We start from the raw sequence: 23,553 nt of genomic DNA, 5'->3' as shown, positions 1-23,553 counted from the left end.
AAGGAAATAGGCAACGTTTCGGGACGAAACCCTTCTTCTATCTAAATGGTGTCAATTTGGGAAAAGGTGAAGTACAACGGGATCTGGGGGTCCTTGTTCATCAGTCAATGAAAGTAAGCATGCAGGTGCAGCAGGCAGTGAAGAAAGTTGGCCTTTATAACACGAGGAATCGAATATAGGAGCAAAGAGGTTCTTCTGCAGTTGTATAGGGCCCTAGTGAGACCACACCTGGAGTATTGTGTGCAGTTTTGGTCCCCTAATTTGAGGATGGACATTCTTGCTATTGAGGGAGTGCAGCGTAGGTTTACAAGGTTAATTCCCGGGATGGTGGGACTGTCATATGCTGAGAGAATGGAGCGGCTGGGCTTGTATATTCTGGAGTTTAGAAGGATGAGAGGTGATCCTATTGAAACATACAAGATTATTAAGGGTTTGGACACGATCGAGGCAAGAAACATGTTCCTGATGTTGGGGGAGTCCAGAACCAGGGGCCACAGTTTAAGAATAAGGGGTAAGCCATTTAGAATGGAGATGAGGAAACACTTTTTCTCAGAGATTTGTGAGTCTGTGGAGTCAGAGGGCGGTGGAGGCCGGTTCTCTGGATACTTTCAAGAGAGAGCTAGATAGGGCTCTTAAAGATAGCGGAGTCAGGGGATATGGGGAGAAGGCAGGAACGGCGTACTGATTGGGGATGATCAACCATGATCACATTCAATGGCGGTGCTGGCTCGAAGGGCCGAATGGCCTACTCCTGCACCTCTTGTCTATTGTCTATAGTCCGAGGGCCTCCAGTTACTCCAGTACTTTGTGTTCTATGCTACTTATAAAACCTTATTCTGCCGTTGACAATTTAATTTGCGCTTTCTCCCAACACTCCCCTTCACAGACAAAAAGGTCTTTAAGCAAATCCACAGCAGCTATAATCTGAAACAAGCTATTTGTACATACTGTGAATGGGGCAACGTGACAGAAGTTTAAATGTTATGAGTATTAATGAAGTGCAAAACGCTGATGCACTTTGCACTCCTATCTTAAGTGAAAAGCACAAAACATCACATCAGCAGAATGTACAACCCAGGTTAAATCAAATAAATAACCTATTTTTAAGGAATGTGATTGCACAGATATTTGGCAAAAAAAAAGCATCATAAGAGTCTGCACATTTCTTAACCTGCTCCAAAAATAAATATTTAACAGCTCAAGAGTCCTTTTCAAACCTGTTACCTTGTAAATCATGCAATGGTACTTATATGTGTCTGTATGTGGTGGAGTTTTATGACTTTTGCAATTGGTTGATTTAATAGTAACTGAAAGGTTGTTGCTTTTTTTGGGAGGCTGAGACTGATAATAAAATGGAACATTTGCTCTGACAACCGAATCAAAGTAAAAATAACTTAAGTAAAAGTAAAACAATACTTTATTTGGCTTGACCAAACCAATTGTTTTGAATTTATGTAATGACAATTAACCTTCAGGTTGAGAACATCTAAGCTTGATTTGAGCAAATTGTTGGACAAAGTAAGCAAGCATTTGCAATCTATCCGGCTGATGTAGTTGGCTTTCACTTTGTTTAGTTTAGTTTAGAGATACAGCATGGAAGAAGCCCCTTCATCCCAACGTGTCCGCGCTGACCAGTGATCCCCGTACACTAGTTCTATCCTACAGACTAGGTACAATTTACAGAAGCCAGTAACCTACAAACCTGCACCTCTTTGGAATGTGGGTGCAAACCCACACAATCACAGGGAGAACATACAAACTCCGTACAGTTAAACAACACCTGTAGTCAGGATCGAACCCGGGTCTCTGCTTCTTGGACTCCAGCCCAGCCAGAGATGGCAAATACGTTCCCATAGCAGGTTCTGAGCCTGATGTCTAGTATCTTGGCCTCCCCTCCCCACCTCCCCCACCTCAATATAACACTGCATGGAGACACAATTATAGATATTTCATTACGGCACTGGTTTTATTTTCAGAAGGTTCCAATGGTTTTGAACCATAAGGATGCCTGTCACTTGTAAGTATCCCCCTTCAGAGGTTTTGCAGCCAAACTGAGAGTTTTATGATAGCTGCATTTGTCTCTATTTAGATAGGTAAGGACAGCTGAGATGTCAATTCTGCATTGCTGATTATTTCCGGCTTAAAAGTGGTCTTTATTGAAGAGGAGGCCTGTTTCTACTGCTTTACAGAAGTCTCAGATAATGGCTTGTGTATTTTTGCAGAGTATGGTGTGGGTCTGAGCCTAACGGATAGATCTCAGGGATCAAGCCTTCAGCTGCAGTGCAAACGCTGCTTCTGAGCTAAGTCATTATAAGCGGCAGAGAGAAAGGAATCAGTCAGAGTGTCTGCTCTTGTTTGGCACCTGGTGATTCTCCTGGCAGTAAGTGTGACAAAGCTGGATATCTGAAATAAGAATAGAAAATCCTGGTCTGTCATTGCCAAAGCAACGATGTATTTGTCTCTGAATAGATGGGATTAGATTCTTCAATTCTGTGGACCGAATCAAATTTGCTGTGCAGGTGAAAACCATTAAATGAAACAGCTGCAAGGCCACAGTAAGTCAAGTACATTATTGAAAAGAAAATCCATTCTGAGGTTTGGAAAAAAACAATTGACCTGGAATTTATGGTGGGATGAACAGGACTTGCTGTAGCAATAGAGGAAATCTAACAGCAGCTTCTATGTATATGATACCATATGATACGATACGATACAATTTTATTTATCCCAGGAGGGAAATTGATCTGCCAACAGTCATAAAAAACAAGATGCATGAAATGTGAAATTAAAGTGATGAGTGGAAAGAATTGGGGATGTGCAAAGATTGGGGTGGGGGAAGGGAGTCAGTCTACCCCACGACAGAAGGGGGAGGAGTTGTACAGTTTGATTACCACAGGGAAAAAGGATCTCCTGTGGCGTTCTGCACTGCATCTTGGTGGAACCAGTCTGTTGCTGAAGGTGCTCCTCAGGTTGACCAGTGAATCATGGAGGGGGTGAGTATGTACATAATTAAACATTATAATCCAGAATTACTTCAGTATTGGTCTGTTTTACTTGCTCATTTGCCTTTCTACATCAACCAAACATTTTCTGCACTATTCCTTTAAGGGCACCCGAGCCAATATTTGACAGGGGATAATTCAGTCTGAAGAAGGGTCTCGATCCGAAACGTCACCCATTCCTTCTCTCCAGAGATGCTGCCTGTCCCATTGAGTTACTCCAGCATTTTGTGACTACCTTTGATTTAAACCAGCATCTGCAGTTCTTGCCTACACCTAAAAAAAAATATCTTGTTGAGAAATACTGTAGGGTGTAACAATAAACCATATAATTTAAAAAGAGCACTCACCTCATCGATTTTCAGTCTCATCTGTGTCCCAGGCCTTGACACCACTGTTTGAGCATCATGATCAACTGTTCTAGGGTCACAAACCCATGGCTTTTCTAACAAATTCAAAAGTCATGATCATTATCACGTACAGATTATAAAATCATGAATTGAAGACTTTTCCTGTGAATAAAATGCATCTTTTCAATTCTATCGTTTTAAATTCTGCTTCTCCAACTCGATCTTTATGTATTTTCTTTTTCTTAAGTGTCATTGTCATAAGCATGTGAAGTACATCTGCTTGCTTTTTTTTCAGGATTATTCATCATTCATTCTCACTTCAAAAAGGGCATCAGATATTAATCAATCCCTCTCCATCGACATCAGTATATAAAGGACTGGGCCATGGTGACAACTCAGTCAATGGTTTTTCTCTCTTTCCCATTGCATAAAATGAAAGGAGGAAAAGGAAACATGAACAAAAAACACAAAAGGACATGGGCCCCAGAACTTCCTGCCAGTAAAGATATGCCTGTGTTGCAGCTGATCCACGTGGTAAGTCTAAACTTACCTTTACTGGAGATAGACACAAAAGGTTGGAGTAACTCAGCGGGACAGGCAGCATCTCTGGAGAGAAGTAATGGTTGACGTTTCGGGTCGAGACCCTTCTTCAGTTTACCTTTCCTGGATCTACTGGTGTCAGCTTCATGAACAATGCTGTACCAAACCTCATCTGTTAGGCCGCATATAATGACAAAGCACCGCATGTGCAGGTTTAAGCAAGGGCTGTGTAGGAAGGAACTGCAGATGCTGGTTTACACCGAAGTTGGACACAAAATGCTGGAGTAACTCAGCGGGGCAGGCAGCATTTCTGGATAGAAAGAATGGGTGATGTTTCGGGTCGAGACTCTTCTTCAGACTGTGGCGGGATCAAGCCTCCTCAATGAAACTGATGCAAAATAACTTGCCATCTCGCCTGGTTGGCAGTCAAAAACTGTGAATGTTTCAAAAGTAATTAAAAATTGAAATACAAAAAAAAACAAACATACTTGGGGGCCAAAAAAAAACTTCAAAAGATTTATTGAGTTAATTCAAAAGAAAGAGAACTTTTCAGTGAATTACGCACATCTCCCGCAACCTTTTTCCACTCAAATAAAATAGACATTGTTCCTCCACCAGGCTGACCTTTTACAGAGAAGGGTTTTGGCCTGAAACGTTGCCTATTTCCTTCACTCCATAGATGCTGCTGCACCCGCTGAGTTTCTCCAGCTTTTTTGTGTATCTCTGACCTTTTACAGATCTTTGAGAAGAATTCTCCAGGCAAAAGCTGGAAATTACTGTAATGCACCATTGTGGTATTTTAGGGACACCTGGCAGTACAGCAGAACCAGGAAGAAATGCAGCAAAAGAGCAGCATACAGAAGTTGTAGCTGTTAGATAACACGTGTGGGATTCCTCAACTTGATGGCATATCTATTTGAACGAAAATGGAATCTTGCTTGGTACATGTGACAATGTTGCCAGTACATGTGGAAAAACATTGGCAGCTCCCCCTGGACTCCTGACACTTCTGCATAAAGCCTAAGCCACAGGCTCTCATCTGCTCGGATCATTGCATTAATTAATGGCTGATCCTATGGTCCGTCTACTTTCCCACTTTATCATTATCTTGGACACTCCAGAAGACAGGGAGAATTCCAAATACGATGAACACAGAAGACTGCAGATATTTGTTGCACATTTTTGTTCTAGTGCGTGTGCGCCTCAAACTTTATGTTAATTTCTATGTAATGATTTAGATGTGATTTACATTCCTTACTTTTTACTTCCTACTTTGCTGCCCATGAGAATTCTTCAGTTTAATCAGCTACAACTGCCTGCCTATGGCAGAGGAGGCAACCATTTGGCCAATTAGATAGACACAAAATGCTGGAGTAACTCAGCGGGACAGGCAGCATCTCTGGAGCGAAGGAATGGGCGACGTTTCGGGTCGAGACCCATCTCCAGTCTGAAGAAGGGTCTCGACCCGAAATGTCACCCATTCCTTCTCTCCTGAGATGCTGCCTGTCCTGCTGAGTTACTCCAGCATTTTGTTTCTATCTTCGGTGTAAACCAGCATCTGCAGTTCCTCCCTACACATTTGGCCAGTTAGGCCGATATCAGTTTCTATCATTTTTTTTTTTGCCACAGCCCCGCAGCATGTTCTCTGTTACATGTTCAGCTATTACCCTTCAACATATTTGACACTTACCTACAGTAAGAAGCAATTGACACTCTCCAAACATCCATCCACCGTGTCTTTGGGATTTGGGAGGAGACGGAAAACTCCATGGGGAGATCATGCAAATTGTTTACAGGTAATAGCCAAGGTAGCATTGGACCTGGGTGACTGGAGCTGTGAGGCAGCTGCACAGACTTCTGATCTGCACATCTATCTGAAACTGATACTGCAGAAGGTAAAGTCCATGTTCCAGATGCTTCTCAATGGAGTTTCACGGCATTTATGTTTTCACCCAGAGAGTTGTATTTAATAATCTGTGGAATGTTTCACCCAGGGAGTTGTAAATCTGTGCAATTCTTTGCCAATTGCTGGCCAATTTACAATGTTTTCAAGAGAGAGTTAGCATTAGCTCTTCTGGCTAAAGGAATCAAGGGATATGGGGCAAAAGCAGGAACAGGGTACTGATTTTGGATGATCAGCCATGATCCTATTGAATGGTGGTGCTGGCTCGAAGGGTCGAATGGCCTACCCCTGCATCTATTTTCTATGTTACTATGTTGAGTGCCAGAGAAAAGCGGTAGGCATAGGCTAAATTTTAATTGTCAGTAAATTATATGCTGCAGTTGAACTGGCAGTTCTTTACATGCACTGCAGATTAGTTCTTTCATGTACAAGAGGGGGGTGATGCAGAGCAGAGGCATAACCTCAGTCTTGGTAATAATTAATTTATGTGAGCATTTGTATATGTGTAAAGAAAAAGGACACAAGTGCTGGAGTAAAGGGCCTGTCCCACGAGCATACGACTGCACGCGGCAAGCACGACCTAACTGGAAGCTGGGGCCGCGCGGAGGTCGCGTGGAGGTCAAGTGAGTGACGTGAAGCTCGAGCGAAGTCCGCGGGAAGTTCGCACGTGACGTACGGCATCAAGTCGCTGCATACGGCTTCGAGATGCTGCGTACGGCGTCGAGGCGGTGCGTACGGCGTCGAGGCGGTGCGTACGGCGTCGAGGCGGTGCGTACGGTGTCGAGGCGGCTGCGGGCCGGCAGGCCGTTGCCGCGCGGAATTTTTTAACAGTGTCAGTTTTTTGGAGCTCCGCACAACTCCATACGGCTCCGGCGATCGAAGTGGGACCGGACCCGCGAGGCCGTACGGCTCAAGCGACCACATTAGGTCGCGCTTGCCGTATGCAGTCGCATGCTCATGGGACAGGCCCTTAACTCAGCAGTTCAGGCAGCATCTCTGGAGTACATGCATAGATGACGTTTCGGGTCCCGAAACGTCGCCTATACATGTTCTCCAGAGACGTTGCCTGACTTGCTGAGTTACACCAGCACTTTATGTCCTTTTATAGCTTAGTTTAGAGAGTTTAGAGATACAGTGTGGAAACAAGCCCTTCGGCCCACCATGCCTGTGCCGACCAGCGATCCCCTACACTAGCACTGTCCTACATGCTAGGGAGACTTGACATTTTTTACCAAAGCCAATTAACCTACAAACCTGTATGTCTTTGGAGTGTGGGAGGAAACTGGAGCACCCGGAGAAAACACATGCGGACACGTGGAGAGTGTACAAAGTCAATACAGATAGGACCCATTGTCAGGATTGACCCCGGGTCTCTGGCACTGTAAAGCAGCAACCACCGCGCCACATTTGTGCAAACCAACATCTGCAGTTCCTTGTTTCTACAGCTATAAGCATGATATGCATTTAGTATGCACTTCAAAAGGCATAAAAGTTTCATTCCAGTGTACATCCTCATTCAATTATAATCATCCTGCCACCTATTCTGTTCATACACAGCCGCATCTTTTTTTTTATTTACAGAAACATGCAAAGTTCATGGCATTGACACTTACAAAATACGAAAATGAAGGACAAAAGATTTGTGCTGTGGGGGCAGCAAAGCTGATTGCTTCATTTTAGTTGGTTTGTAGTCGTCCATTAACTCCAGAAAAAAAAAGAGTTGGCGAGCACAATTTATTGCTGACCATTGGGTATGATTCACAAATACACCGTGGTGTTCCTGCATTATTCAGTAGAAGAGTGAGTGCCAGCTAATCTCTAAGGGTTATCCGACAACACCATTAGAAAATCTTGATAGTATTTCAATTTAAGCCTGTTTTGTAAATAGACCAATCCTAGTGGCCTGTGCACAACCTTCGGAAGGGGTGAGCATAAATTCACCAGGATCAGGAGGCATTTGAAAATTAGAACTTTACAGCTTTTCCTTCCAAATGTTCTGAGATTTGATCCTTTATACTTGATCATATGGGATATAGATTCAAATTTCAGATGGGGCTGTGGTCAGATGCATGGCTGGGAATATTAAATTTATTGGATGGTGACACTTAATTCAAATTATCATTAAAATTTCATTTAATATTGCCACTTACTGAGATTTAGCCAGTGATCCAGCTTCCTCCAGGTGTCCAGCTGCTCCATCTTGTGCCTTTTCATTGCATTTTCTATTGCAGATCCACATTCACCACTTTCAGATGCATTTTCAGTAAATTTTGATACCATCCTACTATTTTTAAGTTTCTGTGAACCAAATCTTCCACTGCCCAGTCCTCTGCTTGACAGCGTGGAAACACCCTGTACTGAAACCGTTTCAGGATCACCCAGCCTCGACAGAGGATGTTGTAAGTCGGGAAACCTGGATGAGAGACCTAAATGTGAAGCTGATCTAGTAATACTTACCTTAGCCATTTTAGTTGCCTTTATCTGAACAAGTACTAAATCACCATGATTGAAAAAACATTGCTCCCTGAGCAACAAAATAGGAACTAGCCACACCAACAACTCACTGTTACTATGGGCAACATCAATTCAATAGTTCTGAAAGGAATTAGCTGCAGGGGAGCTTTGGCTGAATGACTAAATTAAACATAGTCCTGCTAATACGGTTTAATGGTGTGTCATTATCAGAGAACTCAATAGTTTGGAGCTGTCTGTCACTCTTTTGTTCTTCCTTGAACAAAAGGATTTGTTTACTTGTCCCTCTTGTGCTATTATTTCGTATATTTTCATCAGTTCTTGAAAGTAACCACACTGTGCTCATGATTATAAACAATTTTCACCTTCTGAAGTTTTCCCTTAAAAAGACCACTGTAATATCTCGTAAAGAAAAATACAAAGTCCCATTCAAATATCACCCATTTAAAAAAAACATGCAGTGCTGGAGTAATTCAGCGGGTCAGGCACACCCTGGAGAACATGGATAGGAGACATTTCTGGTCGGGACCCTTCTTCAGACTGTTACACCAGCACGTGTAGGAAGAAGGGTCTCGACCAGAAACATCGCCCATTCCTTCTCTCCAGAGATGCTGCCTGTTCCGCTGATTTACTCCAGCTTTTTGTGTCTATCTTCTGTTACACCAGCACTTTGTGTTTTTATTTAAAAACCAGCATCTGCAGCTCCTTGTATCCAAACATCACCTGTTGTTTTCTACCAACAAAGACCATCTAGTTGGCATGGACGCGTTGGGCTGAAGGTCCTGTTTGACTTTGTAAGCTGTATGACTCTGTGAATATGACAAATTAAATTCCTATAAGGCCTTTACCTTCTCTGTCTCTGTTAATTATTTAATGTGCACTACCATGACCTTTTCAATAACACAGGCAGTATTTTGCTATCCAAACTCTATGGTCTTAAAACTTTGCTTTGTCTTGATTTCAACTCAAAGAGTCTGGCACGAAGACCTGAAAGAGGCAGGAGCGAACTTTAAAAATAATCATGTTTTGCCAAACACAGTGCTGGGCTAATTCAACGGGTCAGATAGCATCTGTGAAAGGAATTTTGGTTATTTCAAAAATAAACTTTATTAAGTTTACTTTATTAAATAAGAATTTTTAAATATATAAAATGTAAATTGTAAAAACTCTTCATATATTCTCAGTGACTAAACACACAGTGTCCTCAAACAGAACCCCCTTGCCTGTGCCCCTTGCCTCTCATGTGGCCTCCTGGGGTGGTAAAATTGGTATCACTTCCCTTTTTCAGAGGTGGCTCCACTGGACTTTGCAGATATGCAATCAGCTAAATTATCTGACTATGCTTTTGCAAAAGCGAGGTCACAATTGATTTGATAAAGCTGAAAATTGCTGCGTTCAAATTTAAATTATCTGTGGCTCATGCTTCATATTGTATCTTCAGAAACAAAAAAATAAAATGTCAAATAGTATAAACAATGTCCAGCGATGGAAGGACCATAAACTGTAGTCCTCCCCTACAGAGCCTTCACATTGGCTGCACCTAGTGTGTCCCCAATGTACTCCTGCAGTCTGGAATGAGCCAGTCAACCACATTCTTGGAAATCTTGCCATGGTGGGAGACCAATAAGTTTTGGGGCAGGCGCAAGAGCATCTTTCACTGAGTTGATGGTCTTCCAGCAGCCTTTAATACCCATTTCCCAACGTGTCCTTCGGAACAGCCCATTAATCAGAGTGTCCTCTGGTACGGAGCTGTTTGGGATGAACTGTGACAAGGACCCTTGCATCCTTCTCCAGACTCTCGTCACTGTGGAGGGATAAATAGGTGATGCTTTGTATCGGAATCCTTCTTCAGCCTGATTATAGTTTGGGGGGAGAAAGCCGGAGAAAAGAGGTGGGTGCGAGACAAATCCAGCAAGTGATAAATGGAGTGTTCAAAAGGGAACTGCAGATGCTGGAATATCGAAGGTACACAAAATTGCTGGGGAAACCCTGCTGGGGAAGAGTCTGAAGAAGGGTTTCGGCCCGAAACGTCGCCTATTTCCTTCGCTCCATAGATGCTGCTGCACCCGCTGAGTTTCCCCAGCAATTTTGTGTACCAAGTGATAAATGGATATTGGTGACGGTGTGAGTGTGGGGAGTAGTTAATTGGCAGATGGATAGAGTAAGTGACAAAATCTAGGAATGAAAAGAAGACAAAAGGGTGTCAGATAAGGAGAGAAGAGGAGTGAAATGTAAAGCTAGTTGGAGTGATATAGGTGAAAGGGAGGTGGGATAGTGGGAAAAATGGGTGCAGACCAGGATGGGAAGGGGCATAGGAAAATGAGAGGGTGAGGAGGGTATTATATTACTTAAAATTGGAGAATTCAATGTTCATACTGTTAGGCTGTACGCTTCCAAAGTGGAATATGAGGTGATGTTTCTCCAGTTTACATGTGGCATCACTCTGGCAATAGAGGAAGTTCAGGACTGTGCCTATCCATTGCCTCCACATATTGCTGTCTGACCCGCTGAGTTACTCCAGCACTTTGTATTTTGACCTACATCCCTTGCTCTGGCTTTACATTTTATTTCTCTTCACTCCTTGTCTTCCACCCTTTTGTGTCCTTGCCTCCTTAACTCGAGTTATGTGTATTTCACCTCTGGCAGATATATTCAAACAGCTAAATAATCTGACAATGCTTTTGCAAAAACGAGATCACAATTATTTTGATAAAGCTAAAAATTGCTGCGTTCAAAATAAAGTTCTCTATGGGTCATATTTCATATTGTATCTTCAGAAACAAAACAAAAAATGTCAAATAGCATAAACAATCAATCAGTATAATTTAATTGTTAGAAACAAGATTATACAATTAGATTCCACATGAACAGCTTAAGGGTTAAAAATGGACACAGAATTCATTTTTTGAAAACATGAGTCTAGCTACAAGGAAGCTAAACTGGTTGAATTATTGTGCAATTGCAGAAAAAACCCTCAATGTTCTAAGATTAGCTTTTCTTGCCTTTGGTGCAGCGGAGAATGTTGGAGAATATCCTGCTCTTTGTTTTTCAGTGCAGCATACTTGTTCAAAACTGGATTGACTGCCATGATGCAACTGACTAAGTGTAGGAACTGACCGGACATTGGGAATAACCGGTGGATTATGCTGACAATAATTACACCAAATAAAGGTAAACTGGTCCAACAGAATTAGGCTCAGGTAGCTCATGTAACCACAAATTACTTACGAGAAAAACAATAGTCCCATTTGCAGTTTCTCTTCACTTTTTATTATTGCATTTCACCTTTTTGTCGCTGGCTCATGTTGTTTTTAAGATGTTGGATGTCACTGGGGATGAAAAGCAGATGACATATTAACCCTCCTTGGGATATTTTCCATGTTAATAAAGGTAAATAAAAGCAAATTGTACTATTATTTAACAAAGGGAATGTGATTGGGTGTGTAACATGACAAAAAGGCAGGCATAACTGGGGCCATGCGAGTGCCCATGGCTACACATTTAACTTGGAGAAATAAATCAAAGGTGCAGTTGTTGAGGGTGAAGACAGCCAGCTCCACCAGGCGCAGGAGAGTGTTGGTGGAAGGAAACTGATTGAGCCTCTTGCAAGGAAGAACCAGAGGGCCTTGAGACCTTCCTGGTGGGGGATGGTGTAAAGAAATTGGACGTCCATGGTGAAGATGAGGCAAGGGTGGTCTGGAGTTTGAAAGCTACTGAAGAGTTGAAGGGCGTGTGAGGTGTCTCAAATGTAGATGGAAAGACATTGGACAGGGGGGGGGGGGGAGGGGTAAGAAGGAATCAAGGTTTATGGAGATGAGTTCTGTGAGGTACAAACAGGCAGAAACAATGGGTCTGCCAGGCCATTCACAATCCTGTTTGTGAATTTTGGGAGGAAGATAGAAGCGGGCAGTATGGTGCTGGGGAATGATAAGGTTGGAGGCTGTGGACAAGGGATGGCCAAAGGTGTTGAGATCAGAAACAGGCTGGGAGATGATGGCCTGGTGCATGACTGTGGAGTCATGATCAAGCAAGCGTTAGATATGAGGGGGTGTCCAAGAGCTGGCATTTGGCCATAACATGGTAACGGTTAGTCTGGCAGACTACAACGGCACCTCATGGTTGGTGGGTTTAATGAGGAGATTGGGATCCCGCATTCAACCCCCCCCCCCCCCCATGATACTACTGCATTGGAGCTACCTCCTAAACTTGTACAGAACGCATTGATTTCATTGACTTTGCCATTAACTTCCACCCTGTCATCATATTCACTTGAACTATCTGTGACACTTCTCTCCCTTATCTTGATCCCTTATCTCTTGGTCTCTGTCACAGGGGACAGGCTATCGAGTGACGTCTACTATAAACTTACCGACCTGGACTACAATTCCTCCCTGCCTCTTGCAAAGACGCTATCCCCTACTCTCAATTTCTTTGTCTCTGCGGCATCTGCTCCCAAGATTAGTTTTTTCCATTCTAGGACATCGGTGATAAAATCGTGATTTTTTTTCCCCCCAGCTCGTAGATAGATTCTTTGCCCACATCTTCTCTGTGTCCCATAGTTCTTCTCTCGCTTTTCCGTCCCCACCAGAGGGAAGCTTGGATAGAGATCCTTTGGTCATTATTGTTTACCCCACCTGCCTCTACATTCAACATATCAGCCACCGTCATTTCCGTCACCTCCAACGTGATCCCACCACCCGTCACATCTTCCCATCCCCACCCCTTCCCCCTTCCATAGAGACCACTTCCTCCACAACTCCTTGGTTCACTCAACGTTTCCCATCCAAGTCATCCTTTCCTCATGTACTTTCCCCTGCAGTTCCAAGAGATCTAATACCTGTGAGGTATTGCATTTTGGGAACTTTAACCAGCCCAGGACTTTCACAGTGAATGGTAGGCCCCTGGAGAGTGTTGTAGAGCAGGGAGGTCTAGTAGATACCTTTGTAGATACCTTTGTAACCATATGTGGGTACATAGTTGCCTGAAAATTGAGTTGCAAGTAGATAAGGTGGTAAAGAATACTTTTGGTACATTGCTTTTTCATCATTCAGAGCATTGAGTATAGAAGTGGGGCGTTATGTTACAGTTGTACAATGCGTTGGTGAGGCCATATTGGAGTATTGTGTTCAGTTTTGGTCACCTTGCTATGGGAACAGTATCATTAAACTGGGAAGAGTGCAGTGAAGATTTACGAGCTTATTACCATGACTCAAGGGCCTAAGCCATTGGAAGAGATAGGGGAAAGATTTAATAGGAAACTGAGGGGCAACTTTTCCACTCAGAGGGCGGTAGTATATGGAATGAGCTGCTAGAGGAGCTAGTTGAAGCGGGCATAATAATAACATTTAAAAGACACTTGGACAGGTACATGAATCAGAAAGATTTAGCGGGTATGAATCAAATGCAGACAAATGGGACTAGCTTGGTTAGGACTGCTTGGTCAGAATGGACGAGTTGGGCCGATGGGCTTGTTTCCTTGTTGCATGATGCTATGATTTTAATGGTACACAGAATTAATTACCTTATCCAAGTAAATTTGATGGCTAATTTGCATGAAGCAGGATCAAACTAATCGCAATTAGATGAATGGTCAGATAATGATTGAGGGAGATGTATTGGCCAAGGGAATTTCTTGACCTTCAATTATATTGCAATGGACCTCAGTGAAAGGCTGATACCACTTCTGACAGTACAGCAGGTACTCGTGTTCATGTACCCGTGTTGTAATCTAGATTACCATCCTAATCAAAAAAAGCAGATCCTAATTCCAGTAAGGAGGAAATAAACATTGAAAACCTTCAATATATTGCTTTAAGATATTTAAGGACATCTCACAATAGTCTTCATTCAATCTGCATTCAAAGATCAAATCATGCCTGGCCACTTTGGAGGTTGGGAGGAGTGATCATTGTGCTTAGGATTCCAATGTAAAGATCCTGGAAACTATTTGCAAAAGTAGTTTTCCACTTCATTGCACTGTGATCTAAATGAAAATGAAGTTGATAATCTAAGGATCAAAACAAATGAAGATTTTGTATAGATGCTGAAGGAATGACTATCTTTCTGAGATGGTACATGTTCGGACCCAAGCTAAAATGTGGGTACCAATGACGCAGCTAGGGACTAAATTAAAAAGCAGAGCCAAAAAGGTAATAATCTCTGAATTGCTACCCGAGCCATGAGCAAATTGGCACAGAATCGAGAAGATTAAAGAGTTGAATGCATGGCTCAAAGATTCTGTGGAGAACTGGATTGATATTTGTGGGACATGGTATTTGTATTGGGGATGGAGGTAGCTGTTCTGATGGGATGGACTCCACTTGAATCCTGCTGGAACCAGGGTTCTGGCAAACGGCATAACTAGGGCCGTAAATAGAGCTTTAAACTAAATAAGTTTCAACAAATTTGGAAATGTATGGATGAAATTAAAGGGACGAAGTTACTGACGTCACCAGAAGGACAGAAAATTAAAGAAAACAATAAGGGTCTAACGTCAGGCAAAATGGAGACCAATTTAAGAAGAGTGGTGGAGAATACTGAACTACAGATGTTATATTTGAATGCATGCAGTATACGCAACAAGGTGGATGAATTTATAGCGCAGTTAGAAATGAGTAGGAACAATGTTGTGGGCATCACAGACATGGCTGAAAGAGGATCAGAGCTGGGAGCTGAACATCCAAGGATATACATCTTATTGAAAAGACAGGCAGGTGGAGTGCTCTGCTGGTAAGGAACAAAATTCAATCCTTAGTAAGGGATGAGATGGAATCAGAAGATGTAGAATCCTTGTGGGTTGAGTTAAGAAACTGCAAGGGTAAAAAGACCCCGATGGGAATTATATATAGGCCTCCAAACAGTAGACAGGCTGCAAATTACATCAGTAGATACAATTGGAATGCAAGAAAGGCAATGATACAGTGGTCATGGGGAATTTCAATATGCAGTTAGATTGAGAAAATCAGCTTGTTACTGGATCCCAAGAGAAGGCATTTATAGAGTGCCTATGAGCAGCTTGTGGTCGAGCCTACTAGGGAAAATGCAATACTGGTTTGGTGTGTAATTAACTGGATTTGAGTAAGGAGCTTAAGGTAAAGGAGGTATAGGAGGTAGTGACCATAATATGATAACATTTAACCTGCAGTTTGAGAGGGAGATAATGAAATCAGGCGTGTCGATAATACTATTGAGTAAAAGTAACTACAGGGACATGAGGGAAATCTGGCAAAATGTTAATTGGAAAGGGACTGTTGCAGGAATGATGGTGGAGCAGCAAAGGCAGTAGTTTCTGGGAGTAATTCAGAAGAAGCAGGATCTTTTCATACCAACGAGGAAGAAAGATTCTGAAAGGAGGATGAGGTTACCGTTGCTGACAACGAAGTCAAAGGCAGCATAAAAGTAAAAGAGAAGCTATCAAATATAGTAAAGATTAGTGGGAAGCTAGAGGCTTTGGAAGCTTCTAAAAACTAACAGAAGGCAATTACAGTAACAGAGCAAAAGGGGAAAAAAAAGAAACATGAAGGTAAGCTAGTCAATAAAAGAGGATACCATAAGTTTCTTCAGATATATAAAGTGTAAAAGAGAGGCAAGAGTGGATATTGGACTGCTAGAACATGACACTGGAGAAGTTGTAATGAAGAGTAAAAAAAGCAGATGAATTGAATATGTTTTTTGCGTCAGTCTTCACAGCAGACGACACCAGCAATGTGCCTGAAATTCAAGAGCCAGGAGGAAGAAGAGGACACAGCCTCAGAATAAAATTATGTATCTTTAGAAAATAGATGACGAGGAATTTCTTTAGCCAGAGGGTTGGTAAATTATGAACTTATGAACATATTGAATGAGGAGACATTGCAAAAACTAGCCGCAGTTCGAGATTTACCGATAACCACCAATTATAACACAGAAAAATTGCCTATGTTCGATATCTTGTTCTGCTTCAATCCAGTTTCCCCTATATTAACCTATTAGGTCAGCTACATTTGCATATAGTCAAAATTTCAATTATCTGCAATTTCCATCAATCATTAAAATAAGCACAGACAAAGAAGATTTTTACAACAGAGATGAGGAAACACTTTTTCACACAGAGAGTTGTGAATCTGTGGAATTCTCTATCTCAGAGGGCGGTGGAGGCCGGTTCTCTGGAAACTTTCGAGAGAGCTAGATAGGGCTCTTGAAGATAGCGGAATCAGTGGACATGGGAGAAGGCATCAACGGGGTACTGATTATGGATGAAGAGCCATGATAACATTGAATTGCGGTGGTGGCTTGAAGGGCCGTATGGCCTACTCCTGCACCTATTGTCTATTGACACAATGTGCTGGAGTAACACAGCAGGTCAGGCAGCATCTCTGGAGTACATGGATAGGTGATGTTTCAGGTGCCAACCATTCTTCAGATTAACAGACTGCATACTAGTCCAGATAGCATGTAGCATAAAGAAAACAAGAAAAAAGCTTTTCCAAATATTACGAGCTTACATAGTCCGTATTGATTTTCACATTTCTGTTTTGAATGAACAAAACCCTGAAAAAGTAATTTGCACAAATAGACCTTGAAGTCGGCCGTCGAGGGCCGCCGTGAACGAAAACCCAGTGGGCTGACTGCGGACTGGTTCGCCACTGCAAGGAAGGACTCGGCGGGCTGCTGCCTGCAGAGGAAACTCGGAAAAAGCGAGGGGAGGAACCAGGGTATTGACTCCAGTTCCTTCAGTCGGCTGCAGGAGGTGCCCCCGGGACACAAAGGCGGTCAGGCGAGGAGAGAGACATCGGTTCGCGGGCAGAGCTGGTCGAGAGTGAGTGAGGAGGCACTACAGGGCTTACCTGAATCGTGGGAGCTCTAGTACATCCAGCATGTGAACTGGACTTTGGACGTCTTCTTTTGTAAATGGTATCAAAATATAGCGGCCTGTGCAAGAATGTAATTATGCAGTGCACACATGACAATAAAGAACCATTAAACTATAAAGAACCATTGAACCATTAGAGTGGCAGCTTTACTCAAACCAACCAGCAGGGGGTACTCAATGTTGCCATATATACAATATTTCAAAATGAGAAGTAAAAAGTAGCTCTGGCATATGTCTGCTTCACAATCACATTAAACACATTGCTGCAGCGTGATAACAATCCCGCTTGTCACAAGCTGCTCCTCTCAGGAATTTAAAGTGCATGTTGTTGGTGCCTGGTTTATTTTTAAAGCTCAACTCAAAGTTCTCTGTTTTGAGAATGTAAGAACTTGATAAGATAGTATTGTTTTTTTGAACAAATCTTATACAATTAAGTACAAACAATGTTGTTTGAAAGCTCTACATGCACTAAGTTTCTTCTTTTCAAAGTAAACAGTTGTTAGTTGGGGTTTAGTTTGTAGCTGTAGCTAACCAAGTAAAAACTTCAAGAGTTCAAGCCCCACTCCAGGACATGAAAGCATACAATACTGCATCATCAGAGGTGTCAGCCTTCATATAAGGTACTAATCTACTGATCTCTCAAGGGAAATAACATTTATCACGGCCTGCGAAGCAGAACAGTGGAATTATATCCAGAACCACGTCAATATGCTTCTTCCCAACATATTATTTTTTTTAAAGTCCAGTTGTTATAGGAAGGAACTGCAGATGCTGGTTTACACCGAAGATAGATACAAAATGCTGAAGTAACTCAGTGGGTCTAGCAGTATCTCTGGAGAAAAGGAATAGGTGATTTTTCGGGTGGAGACCCTTCTTCAGACTGAGAGTGATATTTCGCCTATGTTCTTTGTACCTTTCATACCTCTAGATTCCCTCTCCCCTGATTGTGTCTGAAGAAGGGTCTGACCCTAAATGTCACCTGTTCCTTTTCTCCAGAGATGCTGCCTGACATGCTGAGTTGCTCTCGTATTTTGTGTCTATCTTCATTGTCTAGTTGCTACTACATTACTACTTGTTTGACCCTATGTGTAAATTGATTGTCACGTTTCTCACTTTACAAGGGGGACTGTAATAAAAAATTACTTCCAAAAGTTATAAAAAGCACCTTGAGGAACTTTCTGACAAAATTGAATTATAAATATGTATTTATAATCTCTCGTTGTTTTACAAACAGTGTGAGGTGAGATACCCAGTGCAAAACAGAGGTTCAGACAATGCCATGGTAAATCAGACTGCCATAATTGTAGTTCAAAAAACTACTAAATTCTCAAAAACAATGTTTTTCGTATATATTTGGATTACATTAGTGACAGCCTTGAGCACATTTTAACAATCACTTAAGGCATCTTTCTACAAATGCATCAACTTGTTGTGTCTTTATAACTGTATTGTTTTGTTAAAGCCATTCAATTGACTATGTACTACTTCCTCAAAAGGAAAACATTCCAATCCAAATATTCTCAGTTAGCCCATTAAAAGAAAACTATTGTCTCAGTGCCACACAGTTTTTTAAATTTATATTTATTCAGTTAGGCACTGACATTTGCCAGGCCATTTGGGAGCATTAACATTATTTTACAGGCTAACGTGCAGAAGAATAATATAATATAATATAATTATTCTTTTTGAAGATTTGACACATCACATTAGGCCAAAAGAATGTTGGTTGCACATATAGACTGTATACAAAGAGTGGGGTCACTAGATCAGCCTGGCAAGTCTACAATGTGCCTACAGGAAGAATCCCCTCTGTAATTAAAGATCACCCTCAAGAAAACAATCACTTTGACCCAATGGTCTTTATGGAAACTGTTCAATGTTCAGTGTATGTTTAAGCTGGTAAGAAATACTAGGTTTCTGAATGCAACTCCACACAAAATAAGAAATTTATATTTATTTTAAAGAGCGACCAAGTATCAGGTTTGGAGATTCGATATTAGTTTGTTATTGTGACGTAAACCAAGATACAGTGGAAAAACCTAGTTTGCATGCTATCCAGTCAAATCATGCTAAACATAAGTATAAACAAATCATACACAAATCCAACATGTAGTGCAAAGAAAAAAAAAATATCAGATAGCATAATTGTGTTAGAAAAATGCCTGCAGAACATAGTGCTATTATAGTAAGGTAGTAATAGTATCAATAGGAATTTGTCTTATCCCAAATCAAGTATCTGTTGCCGACAATCTTTTTACTTGACGTGATTTTGCTTTCCACACTATGGCTCTAAATTAAGGCTTGTGATGTGATCTGGTTACAGGTTCTCCTTGAACTATGGAAGGCATTCTGTTCCTGAGAACTGATTGTAAACATAGCAGTTCTTAAATTGGAAATCTGGCCACAATGCCTGCTGTAGTGATTGTATCATAGGACGATAGTCTGGAATGCATTTAAAATCTCACTTTGTCATTCTTAATGATGATGAAGAAGCTGATATTAATAGATTTACCATATCCTATCTCAGGCTAATAATGTCTATTAAAATATTTTGCTGCAGACAAAATTTTAAATGCCATTGCTGGCTTTGCAAAGGACACTGCTGGACAGTGTGAATCTAGATAGGATTCACAAAATGGACATCAACATGTTAAATAAAGTGTATTTTTCCTGGGTGACACAATTGCAGCTCGTGTCAAAAACTTTGTCACCTGAAACCCTGCAGCAGCCATCAAATCCATCCCACCAGTCTCTCAAATGCTCAATCGCACGCAAGGACTATACTCAAGTCGGGCATTTGTAAACTTGATACGTCTAAAGTTAATCTAGCCCCATTCCAATGTTGGAAAGATGAAAGTAAAGTACTGTCTCACCTGAATGTGTCATAAGGGACCTGAATGGTGAGTGGGACAAGTGTTGTATCTCCTGTGGTTCCAGGGGAAAGTGCCTTGGAAAAGGGAAGAATAGGTGAACCAAAGAATCATGGAGGGAAAGGTCTCAGTAAAAAGCAGAAAGGGATGGTGATGGGAAAATGTGACTGGGGGGGTCACGTTAAAGGTGGTAGAAATTGCTCGTAAGACAGTGGAATTGATTGTAGACTTTAGGAGAGCTCCCCCTCCCCTCCCTCCACTCACCATCAACAACACCAGTCACATCTGTGGAGCCATTTATTGTGGGGCCTTGGAACCATCATCTCCAGGGACCATAAATGGGGGGGTCAAAAAGGACCAACAGAGGATGTACTTCCTGCGGCAGCTGAGAAAACACAATCTGCCATAGGCAATGATGGTCCAGTTTGGACTCTATACTGTCATCATAGAGTCTGTTCCCACTTTGTTCATCGTGGTCTGGTTTGGCTCAGCCACCAAGCATGACATCCGGAGTCTGCAGCGCATCATTCGATCAGCCGAGAAGGTTGTTGGCTGCAACCTTCCCCCCATCGACGAACTGTACACTGTAAGGGCCAGGAAGCGAGCGGGTAAGATCATCTCTGACCCCCACCCTGGCCACAATCTCTTTGAAGCACCCCTCTGGAAGGCGACTCCAGACTGTCAAAGCCGCCACAGCCAGACATAAAAACAGCTTTTTTCCCCCACGAGCAGTAGCTCTACTCAACAGCCAAAAGTCTGTAGCCTCCTTTTGTGGTATTTTATTTCATTCTTCACTTGTTTAAATTATAATGTTTTATTTTTAAATTGTTTACTGTATATCGTGTTGTTATTTTGCGAGCAAAGCACCAAGGCAAATTCCTTGTACGTATACATACTTGACTAATAAAATGTATTCAATTCAAATTCAATTCAAAACAGGTGGTGCAAAGAGAAATATACCAGAGTGCAGAATATGGTTTGTAGCATTATTGTGTTAGTTACAGAGAATGCGCAGATAAAAACATGCAAGGTTCACAATGAGGTTGGTTGGAAGGTCGGGAGTACACCCTAGCTTAGGGGTGGGAAGATGATGTTTTAGAATCTGGTTGTACATACTTTCAAGTTTTTTTATATCTTCTGCCCGATGAGCAAGGGGAGAAGCCAGAATGACCAGTTGAAAAGGGTCCTTGATTATGTTGGCTGCTTTCCCATGGCACAATGATATGCAGAATGATGTGTTGGATGTAGAGGCTGGTGGGGTGAGAGGTGAGGTAAGAAAATCATATTTCTAAATTTTCAAGTTGCAAAAGGCAATAAAGAGGAAAAGGTTCTCCATAAAGATCAGCTGGAAAATGTCACATTTAAAAAAGACTGCAGAAAGATGAAAGGAAGGGAACATAGCAACAATCTAGGATTACACATTACAAGGAAAGTTGAGGGGAAATGGAACAGAGACAGCTCCTGCAGAGTATACATAAGCACAAGAGTTAAGTGGGCACCATCCACACTGTAAAATGTTATGAATCAAACAAAACCAAGAATGTTTTCAAATATGCTGCAAGCAAATATTGAGCAACAGGATATATTCTGCCATTCACGAGGTTGGGAAGATGCTGTATTTAATGAGATGTTTAACTGTTATTTTGCTAATTAAACATGAATTAGGATAAATGTCAAGAATTACATCATGGCAGATTCAGATTCAGTCATTTTGCAATCACAAGAGAGTGAATATAGAGCAGATTATATAAAAACAAGACAATTGGCTATTGAAATTTTTATTCAGAATTTTAGAGGAAGGGCTGCAGTTCCCAATTACTTTATTTTTAAAAGCAACTTGGGCTGGGGGAGATGCCAGAGCTGATGATCAAACGTTGGGTGCAAATGGGCAATTTAATAGTAGCCTGCATGTCATGTCAATTGTGGCAAACTACTTCAAAGGCAGTATCAAGAATCACTGTGAGAGACATTGATTGACATGAAGTACTTAGTAAATCGCCAAACAACACTGGAAATACACAAAAGGTTATGAAGCATAGTTAACTATTTCACGTCAACACTCTTTCATCAGAACTACGGAAAGTCAAACAGATTTTAAATTACATGGAAAAGGTCAAGGGTAAGAGTAACAAAGGCGCAGGTAAGAGAGATTAAATGACAAAGCTTTAAAAGGGTTGTTACACACCAGGAAACAAAAGTTCTGACTGCAAGAGGTGTAAGCAGGATAAATTAAAGCATCCTCCAAGTACATTGAGAAAATATTGTCCTACATCTTAACTGTGTAAGCCTTAACATGTGATTCTCCTATCAGAAGAAAGATTGTGTCTGCATCAAGTCCCTTCAGAATCTTGTGATCAAAAGAGTCACTTCTTATTCTTCCAAAAAGCAGAGATACATACATAGCCAATTAAACTTTTTCTTAAAAGACAACCGGTTATGTCACATGTTAATTAAGTAATTATCCTTCAAACTTCCTCCAATGCATTTACATCCATCCTTAAATAAGACGAGTACAGTACACCCTCTTCCAGCTGTACTTGCACCAGTGGCCCATGGAGCACAACCTCTCTACATTTGCATTCAACTCCATCAGTAAACAATAAACTCTCTTAGCTTTCCTAGTTGCTTGCCATATCTGCATACAAACCTTTTTACGGATCACGCACTAAGACCGGCATATCCTTCTGCAATCTCTCGTCATTTGCATAATATAATTTGTATTTTCCCTGCCACCGTGGACAATTTTGTGTTTCCAAACTACTCAAGGAAACATATTCAAAAAAATAAAAATAGAAGTGCTCTTTTCCTGAAACTCCGAAAACCATTGGCTGAAGGCTGCGAAATGCCCACTTGTAAGATGAGGTGCCGCTCAACATAAGAAATAGCAGACATAGGCCAGCTGGCCCTTCAAGCTTTTTTTTTGCCATTCATCACGTTAAAGGCCAATCGTGCACTACAGAACTATTTTCCTGCTCTATCCCATTTCTATCGATTGACATAATTTTATGGAATCTATCAGTCTCTGCTTTGAACAAACTCAAAAGATACTACAAAGTCTCTAAGATAAAAAATACAGCGTTGTAATCTTCTCGTGAAGAATTTCTTCCTACTGTCCTCAGCAGCCTGCCATTTATTCTGAAAGAGATTCATCAATCAGGGGGAAATGTCCTCCCAGCCTGTCAAGCACTGAAAGAATTATATGTTTCTATGAAATCTCCTCTCATTCTTCTATTTAAACTCTTCCCACACAGCAACCCCTCCCCCAACCCAGCCTGTGCTGCTCCCTCAATTTTGAGCTTCACTGGAATAGTGTAAGAGTGGGAGAGATAATTAAAGTGACAGGCACAGGAGACTGAGATTTCCTGCTACAGTGAAGTTTTCCACAAGCAATACAGGTATTCCTTGATTTATGAATGGATTATGCATCAGGGAGGCATCTCATTAAGTAAAATTTGACTGAAACAGTCAATGCTATTATATTATATGTGTAAGAAGGAACTGCATATGCTGGTTTAAACCAAAAAGCTGGAGTAACTCAGCGGGACAGGCAGCAACTCTGGAGAGAAGG

At 41.6% G+C, this 23,553-nt stretch overlaps 1 protein-coding gene and 1 long non-coding RNA gene across 2 annotated transcripts in view; one reads left to right on the top strand and one right to left on the bottom strand.

Moving 5' to 3' along the window:
- The window catches only part of LOC116981114 (EF-hand calcium-binding domain-containing protein 6-like), a 30,612-nt gene extending 27,183 nt beyond the window's left edge, over positions 1-3,429 (bottom strand). The window contains exon 1 of the mRNA XM_033033845.1: positions 3,350-3,429. Within this exon, the coding sequence (XP_032889736.1) occupies positions 3,350-3,370 (21 nt within the window). The 5' untranslated portion in view covers positions 3,371-3,429. The remainder of the gene's footprint in view (positions 1-3,349) is intronic.
- Positions 317-20,063, top strand: LOC116981115. Its single transcript, XR_004414166.1, has 4 exons — positions 317-327; positions 10,589-10,600; positions 18,072-18,075; positions 20,030-20,063. It is a non-coding gene; the product is annotated as an uncharacterized LOC116981115 (long non-coding RNA).
- Positions 20,064-23,553: the final 3,490 nt, after the last annotated feature.

Source organism: Amblyraja radiata, chromosome 15 (genome assembly GCF_010909765.2).
Source record: "Amblyraja radiata isolate CabotCenter1 chromosome 15, sAmbRad1.1.pri, whole genome shotgun sequence".
Classification (NCBI taxonomy): domain Eukaryota; kingdom Metazoa; phylum Chordata; class Chondrichthyes; order Rajiformes; family Rajidae; genus Amblyraja; species Amblyraja radiata.
The sequence above is the reverse complement of the archived record's forward strand: the minus strand, read 5'-3'. Positions and strand labels throughout refer to the sequence as shown.